The sequence below is a fragment of the Haliotis rufescens genome, unplaced genomic scaffold (genome assembly GCF_023055435.1).
Source record: "Haliotis rufescens isolate VD_foot unplaced genomic scaffold, xgHalRufe1.0.p SCAF_9, whole genome shotgun sequence".
Classification (NCBI taxonomy): Eukaryota; Metazoa; Mollusca; class Gastropoda; order Lepetellida; family Haliotidae; genus Haliotis; species Haliotis rufescens.
In genome coordinates, this window is record NW_025964383.1 from 31,003,193 (window position 1) to 31,029,826 (window position 26,634).

The 26,634-nt window shown below is 38.9% G+C and overlaps 1 protein-coding gene and 1 long non-coding RNA gene across 4 annotated transcripts; both read left to right on the forward strand.

Moving 5' to 3' along the window:
- The first annotated feature begins 3,833 nt into the window (after nt 1-3,833).
- Nucleotides 3,834-26,095, forward strand: LOC124151394. Of its 3 annotated transcripts, XM_048390499.1 has the most exons (24): nt 3,835-4,594; nt 4,931-6,119; nt 9,492-9,511; nt 9,776-9,896; nt 10,343-11,123; nt 11,356-11,463; nt 14,629-14,651; nt 14,900-14,949; nt 15,337-15,379; nt 15,600-15,691; nt 15,936-15,993; nt 16,372-16,475; nt 16,583-16,646; nt 17,328-17,374; nt 17,579-17,618; nt 17,772-17,821; nt 18,044-18,122; nt 18,322-18,371; nt 18,536-18,578; nt 18,788-18,873; nt 19,368-19,428; nt 19,662-19,768; nt 22,757-22,813; nt 25,902-26,031. In XM_048390499.1, the coding sequence occupies exons 3-23, from the start codon at nt 9,497-9,499 to the stop codon at nt 22,787-22,789; spliced, it is 2,055 nt and encodes a 684-aa protein (XP_048246456.1). In that variant the 5' UTR covers nt 3,835-4,594; nt 4,931-6,119; nt 9,492-9,496; the 3' UTR covers nt 22,790-22,813; nt 25,902-26,031. The 3 variants fall into 3 exon arrangements, with proteins under 3 accessions (XP_048246455.1, XP_048246457.1, XP_048246456.1); XM_048390498.1 differs by lacking the exon at nt 22,757-22,813 and having other exon boundaries at nt 3,834-4,594; nt 25,902-26,095; XM_048390500.1 differs by lacking the exons at nt 14,629-14,651; nt 14,900-14,949; nt 15,337-15,379; nt 22,757-22,813 and adding an exon at nt 11,959-12,001 and having other exon boundaries at nt 3,834-4,594; nt 11,356-11,503; nt 25,902-26,095.
- Nucleotides 12,014-13,104, forward strand: LOC125377402. Its single transcript, XR_007219554.1, has 3 exons — nt 12,014-12,478; nt 12,772-12,791; nt 13,039-13,104. It is a non-coding gene; the product is annotated as an uncharacterized LOC125377402 (long non-coding RNA).
- Nucleotides 26,096-26,634: the final 539 nt, after the last annotated feature.

Here is a 26,634-nt window from a genome sequence, read left to right on the forward strand (position 1 = left end):
GTGGTTATTGAGGACACTGCAAATCGTTGCAAACTGTGCTTCTTTTCAGATAAGCTTTTATAAAAGCGAAGTAAATTACAACTGACTAACCACTGTCCAGACAGAAAACAGAATGGCTCTATATTCAAAACATACTATATCAAATATTTGTCACAGTTTGTAAATTTAAATTATAAAAGAAGATTTGTTGAAAGTTTGTGTTTATGACCATTCCAAAGTCATGTATATGCTCTAATCCTTATGACAATGTTTATGTTTAGAATCATATTACACATACAGTGCGAGAAATGTGTGTTTCCATGCGGAATTAAAAACAAGATTGAACATCTGTGAACATGACATTGACACATAAACAATTCTTGTAAAGAAAGTTTTGTGAATATATCTTTTCGTAATGACATTCGCATATGCTGATGGATAACGAGAAAGATTTTAAAATGCTAGTTAGAATCCCAAGCGTAAACAGTCTTTTCTGGTCAATTTCAGTGTGTTTTCCTATACTAAAATCCATATGGGGACAGAACAAAATGCATATTATTAAAATTTAGTAATATACGGTTTTTTTATCTATTTCACATAACGTGACACAATGTGTAGAGGCAGAGTATATTTCAAGAGGGCTTGTCTAATATGCAGGTGAAGCCTTCTGTTAAGATGGAATGATATTTGTTTTACGCATCTGGTATATTATTTATTAGATTATGAACTGCGTATGTATTTACAGCTTCATAACCAAAAGCAATAAAAAAACATAAATATAACGATTGTTTTCCACATCATATGATAACACAGATATAATGGATGAGACAAAGCTGTGTAAAATGTCTTTGTTACATGTATTCATCAGTCAGAGAATCATTCAAACAATCATTGTTTGTTCAGTTTAATGAATGGTCTTAAACTCATATTGTACATCGGTATTATGCGAAGTGGTTGTGAGATACTACATTTACAGTACCCTTTTCTCTTACATTCATCTAACAACATTTCTTCTTCAACATATTCATTTCTATCTTCCGTGAAGAAGCAACAAAGACAGTTCAGCGCCAGGTGCATTAAGGTACGTCAATCTGATTGGTTGATGAAGGAGTGACGTCACACTAGAAATAGCTCGTATAGTACATTCAAACAGGTGGAGAGCGTGAAATTGGGTCATACAGCCAATCGTCTGTCAGCTGTGTAAACAAAATGCTTTCGAATAACATAGCGGTTTGCTTATCATTCCCTGACCTCCTCAATTTGTTTTAAGGAAACATTTCACATTTCCACGAGGTAATACACACCTACAAGTATGCTTTTGTGAATGAATGTAACCCAGCCTCAGCTTTAGATGAATGACAAATGGGGAATGAATATAAAATTTATGTATACTCTATGTATGTATCCTTTCACTTGCAACCATGCCGGGTGAGGGTTGGAAAGTTTATTTGTCTGATATTTATTTTAACTCAAAACTTTCAGTCTCCTTTTCCGGACCCAATAAGCTGTATCACACTGTGAAAAGAGAGATGAAGTATGATACAAGTTCACATCATATTAAGAAGTGGTTAGCTTCACAAGATGCCTATTCACTGCAGCGACCTTTAAGGTATAAATTCAAGCGAAACAATGGTGGCCTCTGGATTGAATGCTCGCTGGGATATAGACTTGGCTGATGTATCCAATATTCCTTCAGACAATGATGGCGTTAAATACCTGATGATACCAGGTATCTCTTGGTTGAACCATTTACCAATAAAAAACCTGACTCTGTTATTAAATCTTTGAAAAAGATATTTTCTCATACAACTCTGCCTAAGATCATACGATCAGACAAAGGGCGAGAATTTGATATTAGGAAAGTGAAAGCTTTCTTACAAAGTAAAGTAATTACCTGTTATGTGACTCAGAATGAAACCAAAGCGTCTTATGCTGAGAGAGTCATACGGACCCTCAAGACAACTAGGTACAGATATTTCACCTACAAACAAACGTATCATTATTTCGATTTTTTGCAAGATCTCGCCTGGGATTATAACCACAGACCTCCCAGATCATTGAATGAACGATCACCCTCAGACATAAACAACACTAATGAAACTGTAGTATGGAAAGAACAATATATTGATTCTCTGAAAAAACCATGAAACTATTAAGAAAGATAAGACACCCAGGAAGAAATCGTTTAAGTTGAAAGTTGGAGATCAAGTCAGACTATCCCATTTAAGGTATGCATTTCAACGGGACTATCAAGAGAAATGGACTGAAGAAATTTTTATTGTGAGAAGGCGTTATTGAAGAGACGATATTCCTGTCTACCAGTTGAAAGATATGGCAGAGGATCCGATAAAGGGAAGTATTTATGAGAATAAACTTCAGAAGTTAACAAGCCTACTGGCACCATCTGGCGTGTTAAGAATGTTTTGAAAAATAGGAAACGAGTTGGTGTAAAGGATGTGCTGGTGAGATGGATGGGATATCATAAGAAGTTTAACAGCTGGATCTCAGAGGCTTATATGCAGAGTATATAAGGCTCATCCTCTTATTCCAGTGTTAGTTGAATGCCAGTTGTCATGGAGTCCACATCGTGTCCAGAGTATAAGAACCTGTTCTCTAGACATGATAACATGGAGAGACATAGGAGACAGTTACATAAACCTTCACAACTTCGACAGGGAAGCACATCTACTCCTCCACCTCAGGAAAACAACCATCCTCCTCCTCACGCCACTCCTCCTCCACCTCCTCCTCACGCCCCTCCTCCCCCTTCCTCCAACTCCTCCACCTCCTCCCCCTTCCTCCACCTCCTCCTCACGCCACTCCTCCTCCACCTCCTCCTCACGGCCCTCCTCCCCTCTCCTCCACCTCCTCACGCCCCTCCTCCCCCTTCCTCCACTTCCTCCTCACGCTCCTCCTCCTCCTCCTCCTTGACTTCCGTTTTAGGTTACAACGGTGACTGTAAAAGTTATCCTCTCTCGTAAATGTATGTTTACACTTTTCACATGTGATTTTATTATTTCCATGAACAGTATGGACGTGTCTAAGCAGACTTTGTCGCTTCTTGAAGGACTTCGTACAGATGTTACAGATGTTACCTAGAGGTTGTGCTGACACAGTAGACACAGGACGTGGAGTCACTCAAGATGTCAATAATTCTATGCGTTTGAGATTGACCTCTAGGTCATCTGTACAGTTGTTAGCAGCAGCCCATGTCTAAGTCGGACAGTGTTTTCACATTGGTTAGAAATTCTTGTTTGTATTCCATTCTAAATAGATAAAATGAAAAAAACCTGTAGAAATTCTCACAAGCCACAGCAAAATATTGCTCTTATTGCTTAATAGATAATTTGTCATACAGCTTTTAACCCGAAAATCTAAAATGTATATGATACTCTGAACCTACATAATTAATATCTAGTTGATAATAATCGGGACATTTTACACAATAAAGGATGGTCTGAGCGCATAAAAGAAGAAACATATATCATACTTTCCTTTTTTAACAATATTAGTGCTGAGTGAAAGATACTTTTAATACAGGAGTGTGTTCTTGAATTGTATTTAATTATCTTGGTCAATACAACACGCAGAGTAGACAGGATAAACTGACAAGTGTATGCTGTCAGAACGTCTGTCTTGGCTGATGGTGTGAAACAGAGTTAGATTTAAATAATGTTCTTCCTTTATATAGGATTCCAAAAATACTGTCATTGTTGCTTCATCACTTCCGTCCTGTATGCTAGTTTCCTCTTTTCAAAAGCGTGAGCATCCTCCTTCGTGGCTGGTGTGTTTTCTTTCCTTGCAGAGCCGGTTTCGACTTTATGAATACCGTGTGGCTGTGCAGGATATAGCTATTTATCACGTGATGTGTTGACGTGGTTGACACGAATGTGTGTTAGTCACATTGGTTACGGCGCAGTTTGAAAGACACCTCCATGCAAAGCCAACTGAGTTTTGTCCCTCCGTATGAGTTTACGTTAACAGTCAGCGCTTCTCCTGGCATGTTGTAAAATGTAAACCCCAAGGTTCTAGATGTCATGAAACTTTGTGAGTATTGTGGAGATGAAATACATCAAGACTCTCAACGTGTGTATCATAAGGATGTAGACGTTCGTTATGTGACACTGCAGGATTCTATACCATCGGACTTTGAATATGTCACTGTATATTGCAAAGGTGACAGCATCACCTATCTCAAGAAGGGGAGCTTAGTACCGAAAGGTTTTCAACGTGTATCTGTTTCTGTCAGAGATCGGGACGTAAAATATGCAAGGAAACAGGACTTGAGACCAGAAGGTTTTGAACAGGTTTCTGTCTACGCCAGGAATGGAGAAGTAAAATATGCAAGAAAAGGGGACATCTCACCAACAGGGTTTGATCATGTTTCTGTCTATGCAAAGAATGAAGAAATAAAGTATGAGAAAGAAGGTCAGCATATCCCAGTAGGTTATGAACACGTGACTGTCTATGTCAAAACCGAAGACATACTTTATACAAGGCAAGGAGAGCCGGTACCGACAGGGTCTGAACACGCAGACGTTTATGTGAAAGACAAAGACATAATACAAGTAAAGTGTCTACAAGTGAAAGAAGCATTTCATACAGAGTGTCTGGAGTAAGTATTGTATTTCAACATTTGATATGCACACTGTAAAATGCCTTGTTAGTAATTGTTATACATTTCTTGCACCTTGTTCAGATATTTGTTTTCTCAAGTTGTGTTTGATATGTGTTTTATCAGTATTTATTGGGGCGGTCGGGTAGCCTAGTGGTTAAAGCAGTCGCTCGTCACACCGAAGACCTGGGTTCGAATCCCGACATGGGTACAATGTGTGAAGCCCATTTCTGGTGTCCCCCGCCATGATATCACTGGAATATTGCTAAAAAGCGGCGTTAAACCAAACTCACTCACTCACTATTAGTATTTATTCTGATGATTGTGTCATTACAGAAAAAATATTCCAAGGCGTGATGAGGCAGTTCGTAAGTTTCTGAAAAATGTCTCTTCAAAATGCAATGTCCTGTCTACCGGGGTTCATGTCAAGTACCTATTTGGGGTTGGGAAAGAAAAACAAGATAAGTCAAAGAAAAAGGAGAAGAGAGATTGTAAAGCAGCGGAGTTACTGAGAAAAGTATCAGCTCTGCGCAACTCCAACTCTGGATATATACTGGTTCATTTTGTTGGCCTGGCGCCTGGAGATTCCTTCACTGGCGCATTTGATGAGTTTGCTGACCCAAAACTTCATGATTTGATTCAAGATGGAAAACAGTTCTGTGATGTTTACAGGAAAGTGACATTAAACAGTCATTGTGCTTGTAGGGATTTTGGCGACTTCCTTGTTCTCTATGTAGGAGCTGCTTCTACTGTGACAACTTCTAGATTCAATACCAAGACAACATTTGATGACTGCATTATTGACATTCCTGCAGAAACGCTCAGGACCTTTGTTAGAGAAAGGAAAACCTTCAAAGAAACATTCCATAAAATTCCTGGTGTGACTCATGCAGATGATCTTCTGAATGTTCGTGAAAACAGATCACTTCAATTGAAAAGTAACTTTGAACAAAAGGAAGGGGATCAAGCATTGGCAGAGTATATTATCAAGAATCTCAAACTTGCAGAATACATAAGCGCATTTACTAAAACTGAATGTGGTGGTTCTTATCTCTATGGTGTCCATGAGGAAAATTGTTTTCTGGAGGGATATGGTTATGAAACTAAAGTAATCCGCATCCAGCACGTTGTTCTGAGGGACAGAACTGCATTCAAGGACACGTTAGAGGATAACATTGGGAATACTGTTCTCGTCTGTGACTATGATGGAAACGAAGTATCTGTCAAAGATGAGATTATATTCCAAGTTCACTTTATTCCTTGCACACCAGCAGAGGAAGAAGTTTATCTGAGAGAAAACTGTGAATCTGTAAATCATGGGCACAGTGATGCAGACGCAGTAGTTGTTCATGTTTCAGTCAGACCAGTGAGCGGGATAGTGTTCTATGACAAACAAGGACCACTTGCATATCGATATGACAAACAATTCAAACTGATCACACGGATAAATATCAAGGATTGGGTACGTGCTCTTACAAGACGAAGGGAAACACCAGAGTGAACTGATATAATACACAAAAAGACGGTAAGTTACTTGTGTCATCTAAAATTCATATCTAATACAATAAATGGGGAAGGCTTCCGGTAAAGGGACCACATGGTCGATCACCGTTTAGGAGTACTCAGCTAAAATAAAGAGTATGCACAAAACTGCATGATTTTCTTATGTGATTGTAAAAAGACTTAATTGTTACGTATGGACTGTAATAATGAAGAAATATGTCCATTAAAGCCTTTAAAATTGAAATTGTTATGAGGTATCATAAAGGTACGGAAGCACATACATGCAGCATAAAGTGAGCACAGAGACGCTGCAGAACACGCAGGGAAAGCAATATTTTACGTTCGCTTCATCGGGCACCTTTCATCATTCCTTATAACATAACGGCGATCGCGATCTGTTTCTTTCTGCCCGACATTCAGTATGCTCTGACCGAGCATCCGGTGGAGGTTCATGGGACTCAACATTTTAACATGAATAATACAATATGTTGACGACAATGAATATAGAAAACAATATTTTTGTGTTTGTATGTTAAGAAAGGGAATGTATGACAACTCAATTATTGTCCAAAATAATGACAATTATGGGTTTGTTTTATAATAAACGTTCAGCTTAATATAACGTGCGTATTACGACAAATGGGTCCATTTCAATCCATGGCAATATAAAACAATACTGATTTGTCGTATAGAAAGTTCCTCTTCAATGAACTTTTAAACTAACACAATATTGATACCTGATACCTGCGGTTTCTGTCAATGATAAATGTTTGTTATGTGAAAGAAGTTTGTTTTCATAATTATATCAAAGTTATCTATGTATCTCTCAAACGATAAAGTCATGTATAATTAACCAGAAACATTAAATAAGTACCTGCTTGTTTAGGTTTTGCGAATACACTATTGTTGATGAGAGTTTGGGTGGTATTCATGAGTGACGACGGATAATGGGAGCGTGGGTGGTAGCCCAGTTTCTTAAAGTGAGCTTGATAATATATGATAAAACATGATAAACTGTTACTCCTTTTAATTGCATACTCCTATTAAATGCATCCATTTTATTTACATTATTGAATTATATAATTAACAAAATTCGAACACACACCGTTTTCGAGGGATTCAAGTTGTTCAGTCCATGGCACAACTGCGGGTGTAATAAAAATTATTGGGAATTGATTACGTTGAATACAATACTGGCCGTCTTGGGTATAAAGACCATAACGCGCGCTGTCTAAGCAATGTTATTCTTTTTTTTTGATTTAGCAAGGTTATACCTTTGCTAATAACAAGATATATGCAGATGAACACACGGTAGCTTCCTCATAATCATTGTTTTGTGGTAAAAAGAAAACACTTACACCGTCAGTTTCGAAGCTATCCACTTCATTTTTTTTAATTTTGGAGGGATGACATTGTAGATTAGAAATCCACTCTTAACTCAATACCGACCACGTGGTTCCTTTACCGGTAACCTTCCCCATAGGCTTGATTACGGCTGAGACTTCAATTTTGTGTACAAATTTGGAACATAACCTTGACGTTACTTGGCCAAAAATATAATTAAATCTTATTAAATGATTTCTTCTTCTCGTATCGTGATATATTAACTGTAATTATTATTTGACACAACATATATTGTACCTACAGAATTGTATATGTCAGACGAAACCACATAATATGACAAAATATATTCAATTACTATCTCTACACTATCCTCCAGACCAAAGTAATTGTTCATGGTGAATCTAACAACCCTTAGAAAGGGGAACTAATCAGAAGAAGTGATACATATTTCAGTGTTTTACAAACAAATTTCATGTATATGTTGTGCATAAGCATTTATCACGCTTGTGAATTGCAATGAATTGAACGTCCAATCACTACTATAGCAGTTTCAAAAATACACAGAACACACTAGAAAAAAAGAGTCTTACTTACTGCTCTGTGTGTGCATGCGTGCACGCAAAGAGGATTTGCTCGTAAAGACAAAACACTTTATCACTCATTTCAAGCGTACAACCCATTTGCCAAGGACAGTTCATATCTGGAGTAGTGAGTAAAATATAAGTTTAAGCTGTTATGTATGTCGGCTGACATTACTCAAAGCACTGTTTGACCGCCTCCGTGGTCTTGTGGTAGAGCGTCCGCCCGGAGAGCGGAAGGTCCAGGGTTCGATCCCGGGCCGCGTCATTCAAAAAGACGTTAAAAGATTGTACTTGTTGTTACCCTGTCTGGCGCTCGGCATTAAGGGGCTAAAACAAGGACTGGTCGGCTCGGAGTCAGTATACTGTGTCTGAGTGGGGTATTCATGTTAAACTGCGGCATGGTATCTCAGTGAGCTAGCACTATAAATCGGCATCAGTCCGGACTAGGACAAGCAGCCACACACAGACATGCACGTGCATGCACGTCGCTATATAAGTGCAATAATCTTGGACGCGACGTTAAACCCAATTTCACCTCACCTCAAAGCACTGTTATATATAAAGATATTTGACTTCGAAGGGTAACAGGGGGCACGGGTGGCCCAGTCGTCTAAGGCGCCGCGATTCGCTTTGCAGAGTTGCGTCCCTTGGGCACTCCAGGAACCTATGATTGTGGATTCGAATCCTGGTTCGCCCCGATTATGTTTCTAGGTTTGTCAGCACCATACCGGTGCTCGTGGGTTTCACCGAAGTGGTAAACGTCTGGGACCTGCATCATTTTTCCTCCCACATTAAGCTGACACGCCGTGATTTAACTGGAATACTGTTTAAAGCGGCTTTAAACCCAACTCACTCACTCACTCACTCACTCACTCACTCACTCGAAGGGTAACAAGCATTTGACCTGTTTGTTATGTAAGATGTGGATTTAGTTTCAAATCGGGGTTATTCTAAACTTTAGGTTCAAGCATAGAATAGACGATTATGGAAACTAATGTTTTATGGAAAAATGAATCATCACATATGTTTAACTGTCAGAATATTAAGGCATTGATAACTGTGGAATATTAGTCAGAAACATTAATATAACAGAACATACAAGATTCCTCTGCATGATAAATGAGACAGTGAGTTTAACGCCACTTTCAACATAATTTCAATTATATCATATTGTATGAATGGCATTGTGTATTCATAGCTTTCAGCCATGACAGCCATGCCAATTTACACGTGTCAGAGGGATACACAAAGTACCTGATCTAGACTACCAATTGTGGAACGTTCATTTTGCCTCGATGGCTGACTTTGTGAGCTGGCGATTAGGTGCCACACTCTGGGAGTGTGTGCCCTAATACACAGACTGATAACAAATCTATACTTGCCTTCTATTCCCAGAATGTATGCATTTCTTGTCGATGGAGATGTTTTTAAACTATTCTTGATTTTTACTCAATTTTTAATCATTGCAGGCAGGATGTGGAGGCTACTAGTAAGTGCACATATATTTGTTACAACATTTAAGAAAACATATATGCATGTACGGAAAATAATTATTGCTATTTACTATCTTTCTGTACAGCTGCCAAGATTAAATACCATTTATATCTATAAATAGGCGACAATCACAAAACTAGTTATGTTCCTTAAAGAGTTGAACATTGTTTAACGCCACAGTCATCAATAATAAAGTTGTTTCAGTTTCATTTAACATTGTCATGTCAGTATAAACTTCATGTTTCATTTCATGTTCCAGCAAAATATCGCAAAGGATGATGAGCATGGTCTATACCTGGGGACAAACGACTTCTTTCGTCCGGGCCTAAAACAGATTGGAAACAGTCTCTATGAAATAAGAAGTTACTTCATTCAAAAAGGTAATAAACGTAATCATTTTACGGACTGCCTTCAATAATTTCAACAAAGCATATATTTTATAGCATGGACTTCCTCCTGTTGAGTTTGGTGAGGCTATTTTCATACACATTTTATTAAAATCTTCGAAAGACACCAAAACGTGTTACCCCTTGAAACGTTTAACAGTGCTCTCCAAACACACATATATATGGGCTAACTTATTTGGTTAATTTGATCTATGTAGTGAATAGAACATTTTGTAACCATATTTAGATCTGTTGTGTTGTAGTCTTTTAACAATATAATGTGTAGGAAAGAATTACTCATCCGTCCACATGATAATCACAGTCTGCAAATAAAAATCTGTTATATGATACTCGTTAATTAGCGGTGTCACAGAATTGGCATATGACCATTCTTCATGTAATAGCGTGCTTTCAAGAACTGTATATTTGTATATTTCTAGATGGTCAGGGTATTGCGCCAACAAAACTAACAACCTCTTTGGAACAAGTGAAAAAACGACTCATTGAACACGTAGAAAATCACGCGTTCGACTTTGTATTTGATCCTCTGACCAGTGAAGTGGTAGACTATCCCAACCCAAAGGCTGGACCATGCTTTATGTTCTTAGCCCATTCCTTATCAGTAGTGCTAGATTTCCCCACATCACCCCGTCCAAGCCACACAGTGTGTGATGTATTCCTGGCACTACCTACACAACCTGTGATAGTTTTGTCACTGGTTGATGGAGATGCAGAGTCTCCTGAAGCAGTGATGTACAATACATCAGTGGCCAGAGGAGTGATAGAGACACTCAGCAGATTCACGGATGAAGATGTCAACTCCATACATGGAGTCATTCATACGTCAATCCTCGAGGACGCTGCCTCATTTGAGACTCAACTGAAAAGGTTGGCAAATGATTCTTCACATTTTGTCACAAGAGATTCTTTGGTAATGACACCTGGCAGATATGAGAAAGTCCTTACTGCTTTCTGGGCTGGTGTTGCTGAAACAAAGTCGGTGCTTAAAGATACTGGTGACACTGATGGTGATTGTCTGAGATTTCTCACCAAAGAACAATGTATCATTCTGGTGGAGAACATAAACGATAAGGATGTCCAGGTGAAGTGTTTGCCCGGAAGTGGAGCGACGACGTTGATGCTGGAGGTGGCCAGGAGACTGAACCGACAGGGGGACACTCTGCTGGTGTGTAGGTCACGGGAGGAGAGGGACAGACTCAGGTTTGTATTAAGTTATAGCAAATGTAGATTGTATGCAGTCGGCGTACTTATTGGTTGGCGCCATCAGTAGCATTAGTAGTCGTATTAAATTAGGTAACGCCATAAAGCATCAAACAATAGAATTACTTTCGTATAAATGAGTCTGCAGGAAGAAGCCTTAACTTAAAGCCTTAAATGGTTGTTTGAAACCATCACATGATATGAGTTCAGTTTTGTAAAAACCTGTTTCCAGGTCGGTGTACCCATCAGCTGTAGCAGCAGAGGATCTCAGTACGGTTGACCTGTCCTCCTGTGTGAATATCGTGGATGAAACTAACACAGTCATGACACACGCAAGCAGTCGGAATTGGCGATTTGCCCAAATATGTGAGGCAGAAAGGGTAATGTATGTTGTAACACTAACCGTATCATGGCAGGGTTTAGAGGTGTGAATGTTTCGATTGAGACAGGTACTCTTCTTCATAGATATTTTGAGTCGTCATTTCTGTAGGGATGACATGAACAAATGCATCTCATGAGTTTGTTTCCTTGGCAGGACTGCCAAACACTCATAACCAATGAGACTACAACATGTTATGTGAGAGCTTCCACGTCCACTCTATATAGCCTTCTCTTATGCAGTGAACACTTAAATAACAACTAGCTGCTACTAATACCAGTCAGTCGTATCAATACCCTACTCCATATGGTGTTTGTATAATTCCACAAACCTACCCATGACAAACCGTTTTACAGGGATAAGAATATATTCATTGAATAGCCATAACTGGTTCCCTCGAAGCCGTTTGTTCCAGAGTTGCTGATTATTAACAAAGTTTTCATTTTATGTTTACAGGAAAAAGAAGGGATGAAGAAACAAATAGATGTTTTGTCTGATGGTAAATGTTTATTACAAAAACACGATAAATAATGAAGTTAAATAGAATAAAGCTATTTCCTGATGATGATGATGATTATATTGAATATTATTCAGGAAACATTAATATTCGGGAACTTACACTAAGCCTCTGTATGCTCAGTGAGTGAGTGAGTTGCCTCTTTAAACATAATTTAAATAATATTGTGGCATATACGCTTGATGTGGGAGGAAGGTTTTAGTGAAACCCGCGAGAATGAGTATAGTGCTAACACAACAAGAAATAGAATAAGGGCTAATCTTGGATTCGGACGCACGATGACAAATTGTAGGCACGCATAAGAGTCGCAACTTTGCGCGAACTCGTGTAACTTTCAAAAGTAATAAAGGAAGTGATAATTTAATGTGTACACTGTGTGAATCAATTTTGTATTTTATCGAAAAGCTTTGCGACATAAGGGAAATTACATCACACAGCACCAAAGTTCGACGATCATAGGTAGATTCGTTAAATGATTGAATTCTAATGATATATCCGTTTCTTTTAAAGTTTGCTAAATGCAATAAGGATGCTCATAAAGGTAAATCTACTGTTATGTTCTTTTCCTTGATCTGCCTTGCCAAAATATTGTAGCATAATTTTCCACAGGCTGATTACAAATCCATCCTTTCATAAAACAAAATATTCTTATGCTCTACTAGTGTTCAGTTAAGCGAGAATATATTGTAATACTTGTCGATGGAAATGTTTTTTTATCATATTCTTAATGTCTCGATGTTTACTCATTTCAGGCAGCATGTGGAAGCTACTAGTAAGTGCATATATATTTGTTACAACATTTAAGAAAACATCTTTACAAGATCGGGGAAATATTATTGATATTTACTATCATTCTATACAGTTGTCAAGATTAACATTATTTTATCTGTAAACAGGGGACAATCACAAGATGTTTCCCTAAAGAGTTTTTTATGCCACAGTCATCAATGATCGATAAAGCTGTACCAGTTTCATTTCACATTATCAGTGCAAGCTTCACGTTTCATTTCATGTTCCAGCAAAATATCGCAAAGGAGGATGAGCATGGTCTATATCTGGGGACAAACGACTTATTTCGTCCTGACCTGAAACAGATTGGAGACAGTCTCTATGAAATAAGAAGTTACTTCATTCAAAAAGATAACAAACGTAATCATTTTACTGAGTGCCTTCAATAAATTTAAACAAAGCATATATTTTATAGCCAGGACATGTTGAGTATGTTGAGGTTATTTATAGATACATTTTAGTCAAATCTTCGAAAGACACCAAAACGCTTTGCCCCTTAAAACTTTTAATAGTGCCCTTAACATACACAAATACATCAGGTCAGTTATTCGGTTTATTTGATCTATGAATAAAATTATACATAATGTAACTATATTTAGATCTTCTGTATCATCGGCCTTTATCAACATAATGTGTCACATAATTGGCATTCTACGTGCAGTGGACAAGCTTTCAAAGAACTGTATATTTGTATATTTTCAGATGGTCAGAATATCGTGCCAAAGGACCTAAGAACCCCTTTAGCACAAGTGAAAGAACGACTCATTGAACACATAGAAAATCATGCGTTCGACTTTGTATTTGATCCTCTGACCAGTGAAGTGGTAGACTTTCCCAACCCAAGGGCTGGACCATGCTTTATGTTCTTAGCCCATTCCTTATCAGAAGTACTAGATTTCCCCACATCACCCCGTCCAAGCCTCACAGTGTGTGATGTATTCCTGGCACTACCTAGACAACCTGTGATAGTTTTGTCACTGGTTGATGGAGATGCAGAGTCTCCTGAGACAGTGATGTACAATACATCAGTGGCCAGAGGAGTGGTAGAGACACTCAGCAGATTCACGGATGAAGATGTCAACTCCATACATGGAGTCATTCATACGTCAATCCTCGAGGACGCTGCCTCATTTGAGACTCGACTGAAAAGGTTGGCAAATGATTCTTCACATTTTGTCACAAGAGATTCTTTGGTAATGACACCTAGCAGATATAAGCAGGTGCTCACTGCTTTCTGGGCTGGTGTTGCTGAAACGAAGTCGGTGCTCAAAGAAACTGGTGAGACTGATGGAGATTGTCTGAGATTTCTTACCAAAGAACAATGTATCATTCTGGTGGAGAACATAAACGATAAGGATGTCCAGGTGAAGTGTGTGCCCGGAAGTGGAGCCACGACGTTGATGCTGGAGGTGGCCAGGAGACTGAACCGACAGGGGGACACTCTGCTGGTGTGTAGGTCACGGGAGGAGAGGGACAGACTCAGGTTTGTATTAAGTTATAGCAAATGTAGATTGTATGCAGTCGGCGTACTTATTGGTTGGCGCCATCAGTAGCATTAGTAGTCGTATCAAGTCCGGTAACAACATAAAGCATCAAACAATCCAATTCCTTTCTTGAATAAGTCTGCAGAAAGAAGCCTTAACTTAAAGCCTTAATGATTGTTTGAAACCATTACTTGATATGAGTTCAGTTTTGTAAAAACCTGTTTCCAGGTCGGTGTACCCATCAGCTGTAGCAGCAGAGGATCTCAGTACGGTTGACCTGTCCTCCTGTGTGAATATCGTGGATGAAACCAACACAGTCATGACACACGCAAGCAGTCGGAAGTGGCGATTTGGAACCTGTAAGTGTATTTACATATGACAATAAATTCAGCACTCTATAGTCAAAACCAGACTCTTTGTCGTTTATACATATACTTCCCTGTTAGATCATGAATGTTATTTTTAATCTGACAAATTTGGTGAAAGGAAGAGAGAAAAAAGAAACAAAACCCCACAGCATTTCTTAAGTACTGTTGATACAAAAACTCATTCTGTGTGCAGTTAACAGCTAATATTTTGTTGACGACTTGCATGTTGTTCATTTCAGATGTAACTGATATTAAGGAACTGAAGTCCAAAATATGCGAGGCAGAAAGGGTAATGTATGTTGTAACACTAACCATATCATGGCAGGGTTTAGAGGTGTGAGTGTTTCGATTGAGACAGGTATTTTCTTCAAATATATTTTGAGTCGTCATTTCCGTGGGGAGTTTGTTTCCTGGGCAGGATTGCCGAACACTCATAACCAATGAGACTACAACATTTAATGTGAACACTTAAATAACAACTAGCTGCTATTAATACCAGTCAGTCTTATCAATACCCTACCTCCATATGGTGTTTGTATATTTCCACAAACCTACCCATGACAAACCGTTTTACAGGGATAAAAATATATTCATTGAATAGCCATTACTGGTTCCCTCGAAGCCGTTTGTTCCAGAGTTGCTTATTATTAACAAAGTTTTCATTTTATGTTTGCAGGAAACAGAAGGGATGGAGAAACAAATAGATGTTTTGTCTGATGGTAAATGTTTATTACAAAGTCACGATAAATAATGAAGTGAAATAGAATAAAGCTATTTCGTGATGATGATGATGATTAAGATAGAGTAAATAACGTCTCGAGAGATGTGCAAATAACAACGCAAACAACCTTCATGATACGACTCTCAGCTTCATAGTTGGTACCTATTATATATGCTTTAGGGTGTAAGTAATTTTGCTTTTTTTCAAAAACATTTCAGATGCTTGGAAGAAACAGATTGAATATCTCCTCAGGGATTTCAGTGTGCTGAAAATATTTAGTTACAAACTGGAACAAACATGGCGTATATCTGTAAGTTGATGGATGGATTGATGGGTGGATGGATACATACATACATACATACATACATACATACATACATACATACATACATACATACATACGTACATACACAGCTACATAGATACATATATACATGGATACATAGCAGAAAACACTGTGATTACACACCCTTAAAACAAAGATATTCACATCTTATAATATACACCAATAGTAACTGTATTAATGCCACTTTGTTACCTTTGTTTATTTGCAGGTTCGTCCGCTACGCCATAGTCTGGAGGTCAAGCCACTTTGGCTTACAACAAGCAAGGGTCACTATGCATTTCAGTACTTCCATCCTTAAACGCCCACGTAAACAATGCATGTTTTGAAAGACTGACATATCCATTGACTTGGCTAAAACAAAAGTCCTGGTCCCAAGAGATTGAATGATTCACCCTTCAGTGAAATTACATGAGGAAACCCAAAGTTTAATGTTGATTATTAAAGAGAATAATTATCGATTTATAGATTTCGTTATATAAATGGTTGATTTGGTTCATTGCTACTTAATGCAGTATAGAGCTATTATGGATGTCTCTCTATAAAACTGCTTGGGGTGATGTTTACTGGGGGATGTGATGACATTCAGAACAAATATTTCAGATGTAAAAGATATTCCTTCACCTAAATCTTCTTATTCATTTCAGCCTTGGGCGGCTTCGGGCAACTCTCTGCCCCACACAAGGCTCAGTTGTCAGACCTACATGAGGGAATGAGACTAAGGAAGAATATGTTTCCTCTTCTAAGATCGGTAAGAATTGAAATTACAGAGATCTAGGGTATGAATCGCAAGCAAAATAATGACTAACAAATAAGATATGATAATGAAAATCACATTGTCTATATATTTTATTTCAGGTCATGATCAAAGATAAAACGCTTCAAATGTATCACGAGGTTAAAATGGCCCACTTGAGGAATGGTATGTAGTGTAGATAATAAGACTGATGGTTATGTCCTCGGAACATAATGTAGCCAACTAAGTAATACATGTCATAACACGTTCCCTCCTCCACTCATATTGTCCTTCATTCCAATGTACTCCGCCAAGCCTTCCCCATGTCCTTCCTCCAGACCACCTTCTCTTGACCGTACTTCACCCCAGTCATCTAATTGGTCCTGTATACCACGCATCCTACTTGCCCCCTAGTCCCTTGTCAATTTGGCCATTCCTCCCTGGAGCATATCGTTTCTTATATCATTGTTCTGCTGTCTAAACTCCACATAACATATATCACATGTCATATTTCTGTATTTGAACTGTTATCGATCATGTTCTTCTCTCTTTCCTTTCTTCTACCACTACTACCCCAAATCCCCAATTCTTCCATCTGTGCTTCACCAGTTATTCCATCTCTCATTCTGGAGCCATTGCATCTTCCTCCTGCGTGTCCTTCATCTTGCCATTCTCCCATCTGTCTCTCGTTATACACTCTTACACTGACACATGTTGTACCAGTGGGACATTTGCCTTTACAGTGGTTCAACTGGTATATAACATGTGAGTAAAATGAGAGTACATAAATGGATATATTTCCAAGACATGTATAATACAACAGTTGAATGATGACTGTACGTTCTAATTGTAGTTTCAATCTTTCAGCTTTGGGTAAAAAAGAATACACAGAATGGAAACACAATTTTACGATGGTAAGGTGTGACATACATATCTATAATCCCCGAAAATGTTCTTCTAATAATAGATTAAAATACAAAAATTCAGACCACAATGTGCCAACATCATCTTAAGATTTAAAGAAGTTTTTGCTGAGATGGTTTGCTAAAAGTTGGCTGTTAAATGGAATACATTGGTTCCTTCAAGATCAAGGAAGTTAACGTTTTATTACTTTTCAGGATGGACATGTCGAAAGTCCAGGAATTGAGCAACAAATGGGTAAGTTTCAACATATTATTTCTGTTTATTATTATTGTGTATTTATCGATGCAATATGTATTGATCGAAATTACAATGACAGCATGTTGCTGCTACTCAATTGTCTCTCTAACACTGAAAATGTGAAAACATTTTTGTTTTTGCTTGTTGCAGAGAGGCTTCACTTTGAGTCAGGGAAGGAAGGAAGAGAATCCGACATTCAAGTGTGTAACTTACAAGAATCTCACGTTCCTAGACTGATTATCTTAATCTTATGATTTATGTTATATTTTCACTGTCGCATATTACGAACATATTTAGGAAAGGTGCATATTATCTTCAACTGCAATCTGCCAAGATCTGGATTATAGAAACATATCAAACTTCCTTTTCAACCAATGTTATATCTTAAGTAATCATAGATTACATGACTGTTTGTATTTCAGCCAGTACGGAAGGAAGGTATCCAGACAACCGAATTGGAAATAGAGCCACAGGACACAGATGGAAAAGATCTTGAAAGCCGTAAGTACCTGCAGCTGAGGGTCCTCAGTTACTTTACCCAGATAAAAGGCATCGCTGCCGTATTGCTCCCTTACAATGATTCCCTTTATATGTGTCTTCAATTTTCAATACAGAACATAAAGTCATTCACGTATTGAAAAGGTCACCACGTGAGTGGTTGATATATTAATTTTCGATTTGTTTGTTTGTTTGTTTGCAGGCTGGGGAGAAATCGACAAGCTTAATCACGATCTGGACAACCTACTGAAGGTACCTTTTCATATAATCATATTTATCATAACATTCATCATAGATTTTAAAAAATAACAATGGTGAATACTGGAATGAACGATGGACAATTACAAACATATTTAATGGTTACACGCACGAGTAGATAGATATAGTGTGTCTTATCAAGTTTTTTGTTGTTTCAGGACAGGGATCATAGAAAAGAAAAACTCCACAAATTATACACGGGTATGTAATCAGGTTCTGGAAACGTATTCACTTAACTGAATGTTCCGCATGTGACGAAATTTCTACCACCACGACTACTACTACTACTACTGCTGCTGCTGCTGCTACTACTGCTACTACCAAGTTAAATGATAATTAATTACTAATAATTGTTGATAATGTACTGCTCAATGATAGGTTTATCTACTCTATATATCGTTTTTCACCAGTGGAGTGGCAGGCAACAATGGAGTACCTGACTCGACACACGACGGTCTTATCTGTGTTAGACATAGAGGTACCAGGTTTTGATGTTGTGAGTATAACCGTTTAGCTATGGATTGGGATATCTACAAATTTTAACATTAGTTTTACATTTTACTTTACAGATCATTTCCAATTTATGGAAAACACAATCTGAAAATGAAATAATGCTTGTATTTTTAAAATTGTAGTTAACAGATAAAGATAGCTTATATCGTCATGAGAACATGAAATAAAATTATTTTCCAGACATGTTCACCTCCAAATGAAACTTCTCTGTATAAACTTTACATTTATTTAAGCATTTAACTTTTTCTTACGTGATGTCAGTCTCAAATAAACAAATAATTATTTGTTTTTCATGCTTGAGTTGGAGGAAATCCACACTATTCACATAGAGAGAGAGGGAGAGAATGAGAGAGAGAATGAGAGAGAGAGAGAGAGGACTATACAAGCTGAACCACAAAACATCCAGTGACATATCAGTTACGTTTGGCAACCAGATGAATGACTGTCTACACATGAAACATGTATCTTTACTTACAGCTGTCTGGTTCCATAACGTCACAATCTGACAACACGAGTGATGGTCGAGGCCACAATAAAGGTAAAACACAACTTGAAGCAGTTGATATATTTAGTTCCCCAATCAGCATCAAAATAAAGCTATGCAATGCATTTGCCAATGAGGTACAATCTGCAGCAAACTCTTTTGTAGTGATCCCCATACATCTAGGAAATTGCCAACTACCCAGCGAACATTTGACAGTTTTATAAGTTTCATACATATAAGTCACAAAATATTTCATGAAGTTTCTTTTCTCTTTTGGTAATTATCAGAACAGGAATCTAAAGGACACACAAGAGCTCCCGTTCTGATTCACCAGCTGAGGCAATACCAACAGGGACGACTGACAGAAAACCACCTGGCTGCAATTGCATTGAAGGTAAATAGCAGGGACCAATATCAATAGAAAAATAGATATCTAATCTAGCATGGACCTGACTACCAACATGTACCTAGGATAACAACATAGCCCACACACAGCCACTCCATGAATGTCTTTGTCGTTTAAATGAGCACGAAAAGAAGCGAACATAAAATCTGCGTATGTATTCCCGCTTCCCATGCACTGACCTGATTAAGCTTAAATAATTTATGAAATTCACACACACGCACGCACGCACGCACGCACGCACACGCACACACACACACACGTGTATAGAAAGATAGACAGACAGACAGGTGTGTGTGTCTGTATTTTATCTTTGTGTAGTTCATATGTGCTCAACATGCTCATCATAACATTTATGCATTAAATCATTATTATCAGTATGTTCTACTGATATTTGAAACCTATATATTGGGAGATACTTTGAAATATACATATTCATAGCAATGTTTACTGAATTGAATGTATTGTGATTTGATATACATGTATATGGTATATGGTTATGTATATGCTTAGAGATAGGTACGATCTGGGTGTGGGGTAGTTTACAGGTCTGCAAGCTGTTCTTTAGCAAAGTGAATTTTTAAAGTATTAATTCAATGCTTGGACGGAAATATCATGATCTTGTTCATGCGTTGATCCCCTTTGTGTAATTGTACTACGCCTTTTTTCTCTTTCGGGATCTCAAAATGTTGATGATTAAGTTTGTCATTTGGATTATGTCTCAGTACTGAAGGAATGTCATCCTCCATTGAACTCGTGAGCAGCTGCCTGAATAGTGTCACTGTCAGTTCTTGGTTGATTTCTGTACAACCAAGGATTTTATGACATCCTGTAAAACACAGAACTGAAAGCAAAGAACGATACTCTGGAAAAAGGTTTGTACTGTTAGGTGACAATGCTTACAGACATATCTCTACTGTTCTGTTCTTATTGAAGTTTTCAACATGCACTGTATACACAGATCGATGATGCTATTATGCTGGACTTCTGTAATACAACTGCTGACAAGGAGCATTGTCCCAACATCGAAGGAGTTTATCTTTCACGTGTAGTTTTGTTTCAATACTGAAATTGTTTCTGAAATTAGCCGTGCTTCATAAAATGTGATGGAAAATGAGGTTTAACGTCGCATTCATGTTTATTGCACTTAAATAACGCCGATTTTATAGTGCTAGCTCACTCAGATACCATGCCTCAGTTTAACATGAGTACCCTACTCTGACATGGTAAAATGATTCCGAGCCAACCAGTCCTTGTTCAAGCCCCTTAATGCCGAGTGCCAGGCAGGGTAACAACAGGTGCCATCTTTTACCGTCTTTTCGAATGACGCGGACGCTCTATTACTAGCCCACGGAGGCGGTCACTTCACATAAAGTTGTGTAAATGTTATGTTTTTGCAAATAACAACCCACTATTTAGTCATTCGTTTGATCAATGTTTTATTCTAACAAATTCGTTGACAAAACCCATACCTGGTAACCGGAAACATAGCGACACGTCCTAAAATAGGGGTGGCATAACAACTTAATTTACAATGTCAATATTGGACCACCATTTGATGCAGGTGATGCAGCAGGTGCGCATTGAAGACACGAAATGATTGAAAACAGCCAGGGGGTTGTTGTTCAAAATGGCAAGCAAAGCTTGGCCCAACTTAGCTATATCGTTACCGTCTGGTTCTGTTACTGTTGTAAGTGTCGTTCCATCTCAACCCAGGCATATTCCTTTGGGAAGAGGTATGGAGAAACACCATGCCATGACAGTACAGCAATGTAATGCTGCCTCAAAATAGTTGTTCCAACACTTGCAACATGAGGTCGGATTGATCCTGCTGTAACGTGACGTTACGTCCCTGGATTTGCACAAAGGGTAGAACATAATCTCAAACGATGTCGTCCCGCTAGCGCATGCCATTCAAATTACCATTAACAATGATGAGTTGTGTTCTCAGTTGAGTTGTGATGCCACCCCATACAATGACACCTCCAAACCCATACTGACGATGTTGAGTAACGCTAGCACAGTAAACGTTCTTCTCGGTGCCTGTTGGCCCTTACACGACCTTCCGCGCTGACAACTCAGTCCTGTCTTCTGAACCGTATATGCTGTCAACACCAAACTAAACGTGACTGACGGTGATTTGGAGGCAACATTTGGGGTATCGCTGAACGTTGTGGTCAGATATTATGCTTCCTCAACCGGTTGTGTGTGGTTTTGCCACTAATTGGTCTCAACCTAGGACTTGTCCGAGCTGTTTATGTAGCAGTTTGGTATCGATTCCGTACATGCACCAACCGAATACGGTTGGCTTGTTGACATGACGTCACACATTTCCAACCGGCCCGTGGTACGTTTCGAGTGTTGCCATGTCATAGATGATATTGTGTTTCGATGAACATGAAAGTGTCTGACAACTTTGTTTTGCGCCGTCCCTGTTTGCAGCATACCCACGGCACATAGTGTTTTGTTTATGAGCACCTGATAGATAGACAATTATTGTGTGCTTTTGACAATCAAACAACGTGTGTGAGTATCATGCTCCCGACAAACACGCAAACATTCAAAGTGTGCGCCGTGAATGAATTGTGAATTTCGACATTAAAGTCGAGGAGATGTCTTTGTATTGAAAGATGCATATGTAACGGTTACTTTTTTCCGTTTATGTATATTCATACCATGATAATAAATCGGAATCTGAATCATACAATGGCATGTTCTTTTAGCAGAGATTTATGATTATTGTAAGGTGGTGTCGCCCTTGCAGGGGTTCATTTACTAAAATGGTCTGTCAATGCCATAAAAATATCTTTTAAATAAACTTGTGAGACAATCTAAGGATTTTGTGTCCATGCGAGATATTGCGCCCCAATCTGTCACTGTCTATGTAATGTTGTTTATTATTAAGTTGTTGATCTCCAAACTTTTACCCAATCAAAGTAGCCAATACCTTAATGTGTAAAGATAGTTCCCACCTTTCAGACTATGGAAGCGCTGTACACATTGTTGGACTGACATGTCAACCTAGACTGGTTTCGTGTAAGTATCTCCGGGAATGAGTGAATGCATGGGCGGATACAGAGGGGGTGGGGGGGGGTGGGGGAGTGGGGTGGTGGGGGTGCACCCATTTTTATTTCGAAAAAAATATTTATTTCTGTATAAATTACCACCAAAGACAATAAATATATCTTATATCTTACATCTTTTCAAAAAAGCTGTATCCGCCCATGGAATGGGTGACTAAACGTTCTCTTGTGGCAGTCTGCAATATTGGAGCAACATAACGACGAATCTGAAAAACACAAACTGTCATGGTATAATTGCAAACAATGAGGCAGGCAACATGTTATCAGATTCCATTTTATATAGTTATGACACAAAGCAAAGAATGCAAGGGACATAACTCTTACCATGTATAAAACATATATATCCAACTTAAAAGATATTGACAGTATCTCTCTTTTGACATATAATAGTATTATAACTTAACATAATTAAAAGAAGGTTTACTTCTATGTCCAATAATACAAAAGTAAAATATATAGTAGTCTATTGTACTTGACGCAGCACAACTGCTAAATGCTACAGAGCTTATGTTGAAACTCGGGCACTTCAACCGACCAGCAGAAACATCGACCAACTTCAAGTTAGTATAAAACGTCAACGCCAAAGGATAATCTATCTAGATTATCTGCCGTAACAGATTCCATTGGGCTTAAAAAGTAAAATAGCGGTGAAAATAATATGAATGGATCACTTAAATCATGACACCAGGTGTTCGCGAAAAAGGTAAGCATGTCACTCACCCGCCACTCACACAATTTACATAAAAAAGTAATTGTTGTCTGACGCGGTGAAACAGTACTCCTGGCATACAACGGCGGCCTGTAAACAAACCAGACAATCAGGTGATGGATCAGAATACCCGGTGACAGGATAGCGCATTTACTGATTTTGCTGAAACTAAAAACGATATGACAATTTTGAATTATGTCTGCTGAATCATGAAATATGTTCGGGTTTTCTTCAACACATTGGGAGACGGAAGGGCTGGGGGCAGTTATAATGTGTCACTGAAACCAGGTGTTCGCGACCTACATGACCTATGCTAGTATATTGACCTTCACTATGACTGATCTGCCCTGTGAGAGAGGGATAATTCCGCTTAAAATGCAGTTCAGGTGACTTCTAATATGAATCTGTTCGTGTACTGACCCAAGTGTATAAAATGTCTCATGAACTCACAATGCATACTACACTGTAGTAGAGTTTATGTTTGTGTGATGCCTGCATTCGACTTGTACATAAAGATTAGGTAAGAGATGTTACATTTGATAGTACGCTACATTTCACATTGGGTGAAACACAGAATGTTATACAGTTGTGGTTTTAATTTCTTTTCATGTGTATTTGTATTATTTGGGCAATGTTGATGGATTGTGATTGTGGTTATATGGGAGTCCACCCTCTCCACGTAACTTTAGAAATTGGAAGTTTAGAACAAAAAAAACTTGTCACTATAAAGCATATATGCTTATAACGAACTGCGGTTATAACGAATTAAAATTAGTGATCCCTTTGAGTTCGTTATAACCGAATTTTACTGTATTTGTACGCAAGCAAGTCAAAATTATTTCGACAATTTTGATACATTTTTAGGCGTTTTAGGCAAAAAATGCAGCTTATCTGAGCTCTGTTAGATAACAGACGTCTTTATTTCTCAAATTCCCGTGTTGCAGACTGGTGATCCAGTGTGGTTTGGTTGGTTTGTTGTTTAACGCAGCACTGAGCAATATTCCAGCTATATGATGGCTGTCTGTAAATAATGGAGTCTTGACCAGACAAACCGGTGATTGATATCATGAGCATCGATCAATGCAACTGGGATCGATGACATACATCAACCAAGTCAGCGAGCCTGACCTCCCGATCCTGTTAGTCGCATTTTACGGCAATCATGGGTTGCAGACTGGGGATGCATTTGGATAGCAATGAGGCGAGAGAAAAACTTATCCCTGGGTTGTAGTACCGTGTGTTACCTTAAATTGTTTCCTTATAACACCCCGACACAAAAAGCAACACTGTATCAGTCGGGGTGTATTTACAATAACAAGATCAATCGTGTGAGTTTGTTTTTTTTAAATAATCACACCGCATGCAGAATGCATATGGTCTGACCTGTAGGAGATAAAGTCTCAATAACGACTACAAGTTATCAGAAAATGCACTTCGTCTTCAATACTGCAGGCATAAAACAATTTCATGTAGGATTTGATATGGGAGTTTGGGGCTTTGAGAAACGGCCGAGAGGTAATGTGCCAATCTAGATTCTGAGAAAGTACTGCGTTGCGATCTCTAATAGTAATACTAAAAACATAATGCGAGACACTCAAAGAAAATTTAAACAATGCTGTCCTTCACTTAACGTTTCACACACACACACACACACACACACACACACACACACACACACACACACACACACACACACACACGCACGCACGCACGCACGCACGCGCACGCACACACACACACACACACACCTGTACATGGCGACACACAGACTGTGACGGTGTAACGGTGAAAGTGACTGAAGCGGACATAGAATATACCTGTTCATGCTGTGGATGATGAACACAAAAATGTCAAAAATATCCTAAAACACGATACTTTTTAGTTTATTTTCATCCTATTCTGTAAAAGATTCATATAGAATCCACACACAAACACTTTTGTTGGGAAATTCACTCACTGAGATCGTATTTCATACACGAACATCGTCCACGCACAACACACGTCTGGCAGATATCTCCACAATGGGGGTAAATCAAAAGTGTACCAAAAATTCTTTTATATTGCATTTTACGGTAAATTGATCCATTTGTTTCTTAATGAAATGCATTTTGAATTCTCGTAGTAATAGTTTTACATTGTAATTAACGCGCTAATATAGCGCAGTTGTGGGAGATATTCTGTACTGATGAAAAACACAGACGAACATTCAGCGCGCTGTTTGGAAACAAGCAAACAATCAGCCGATATTTTCAGTAAATCTCTTTCTGTGTCTCAGTTTGTAACAAACAGTGAAATAAACTTACTACACGACAAATACAATGTTTATTTCCAGGTCCTAAACGTCACCTGGACGCGACTCGGGCCAACACAGGCTGGTGCCACGTAACTACAGACGGTGAGCTGGTCAACTCGCCGCCCGACACACGGGATGAGGGGCGGAACAGGCTACAGGAGTACATGGGGACCTGTAGCTCCCCCATCCCCCTTCCTCCACCCCCCTCCACCCTCACCCCCCTCCCCACCACACCAACATACTGGGAGACAGAGACCAGGGTGCGGGTGGTGAGGGGAGTGTCGTGGCATGTCCTGGAGATGGGGCTATGCGAGGCAGGACATGTGGACAGTGAGTACCGTGTTTCTCTACAGCGTCGCTCCTGGAGTGTCAGTGTAGACAGATGTGGCAGACACAGGGAGAGTATCTGTACCAGGGTGTATCGGGAGAGGAAGCAGGGCGAGTGTCACCAGAACACCATGTCCCCCACTGCCGGCACACAGGCTACCCTCCACTATGGCGTGGTGCTGGATGTGGGGAGGGGGAGAGTGGCCTTCATTGACTTGGACAGGGGGATTGTTCTTGTCAAGTATGATGAGGTGTTCCGGGAACCTCTTGTCCCCGTGTTTAGTGCTGGGTGGCCACCATCTGTCTCCACTGTGTCGATGAATCTGATCAGCGGGGAGGACGTGGACATGACAGACATCAAAAGGGCCCTCGTCTACCAAGCGCTGAGATAGGAAATAAACTGGTTATGTCAAGTTGTCCGTGTGACTGAGAGATTTCTATCAAC

Bases quoted from the DNA above. Each gene is read 5' to 3' on its own strand.
- LOC124151394 (XM_048390498.1), top strand. The intron at 16,476-16,582 runs GTAAGAATTGAA...ATTTTATTTCAG, and splicing joins TGTTTCCTCTTCTAAGATCG to GTCATGATCAAAGATAAAAC. The intron at 18,579-18,787 runs GTATGTAATCAG...GTTTTTCACCAG, and splicing joins ACTCCACAAATTATACACGG to TGGAGTGGCAGGCAACAATG.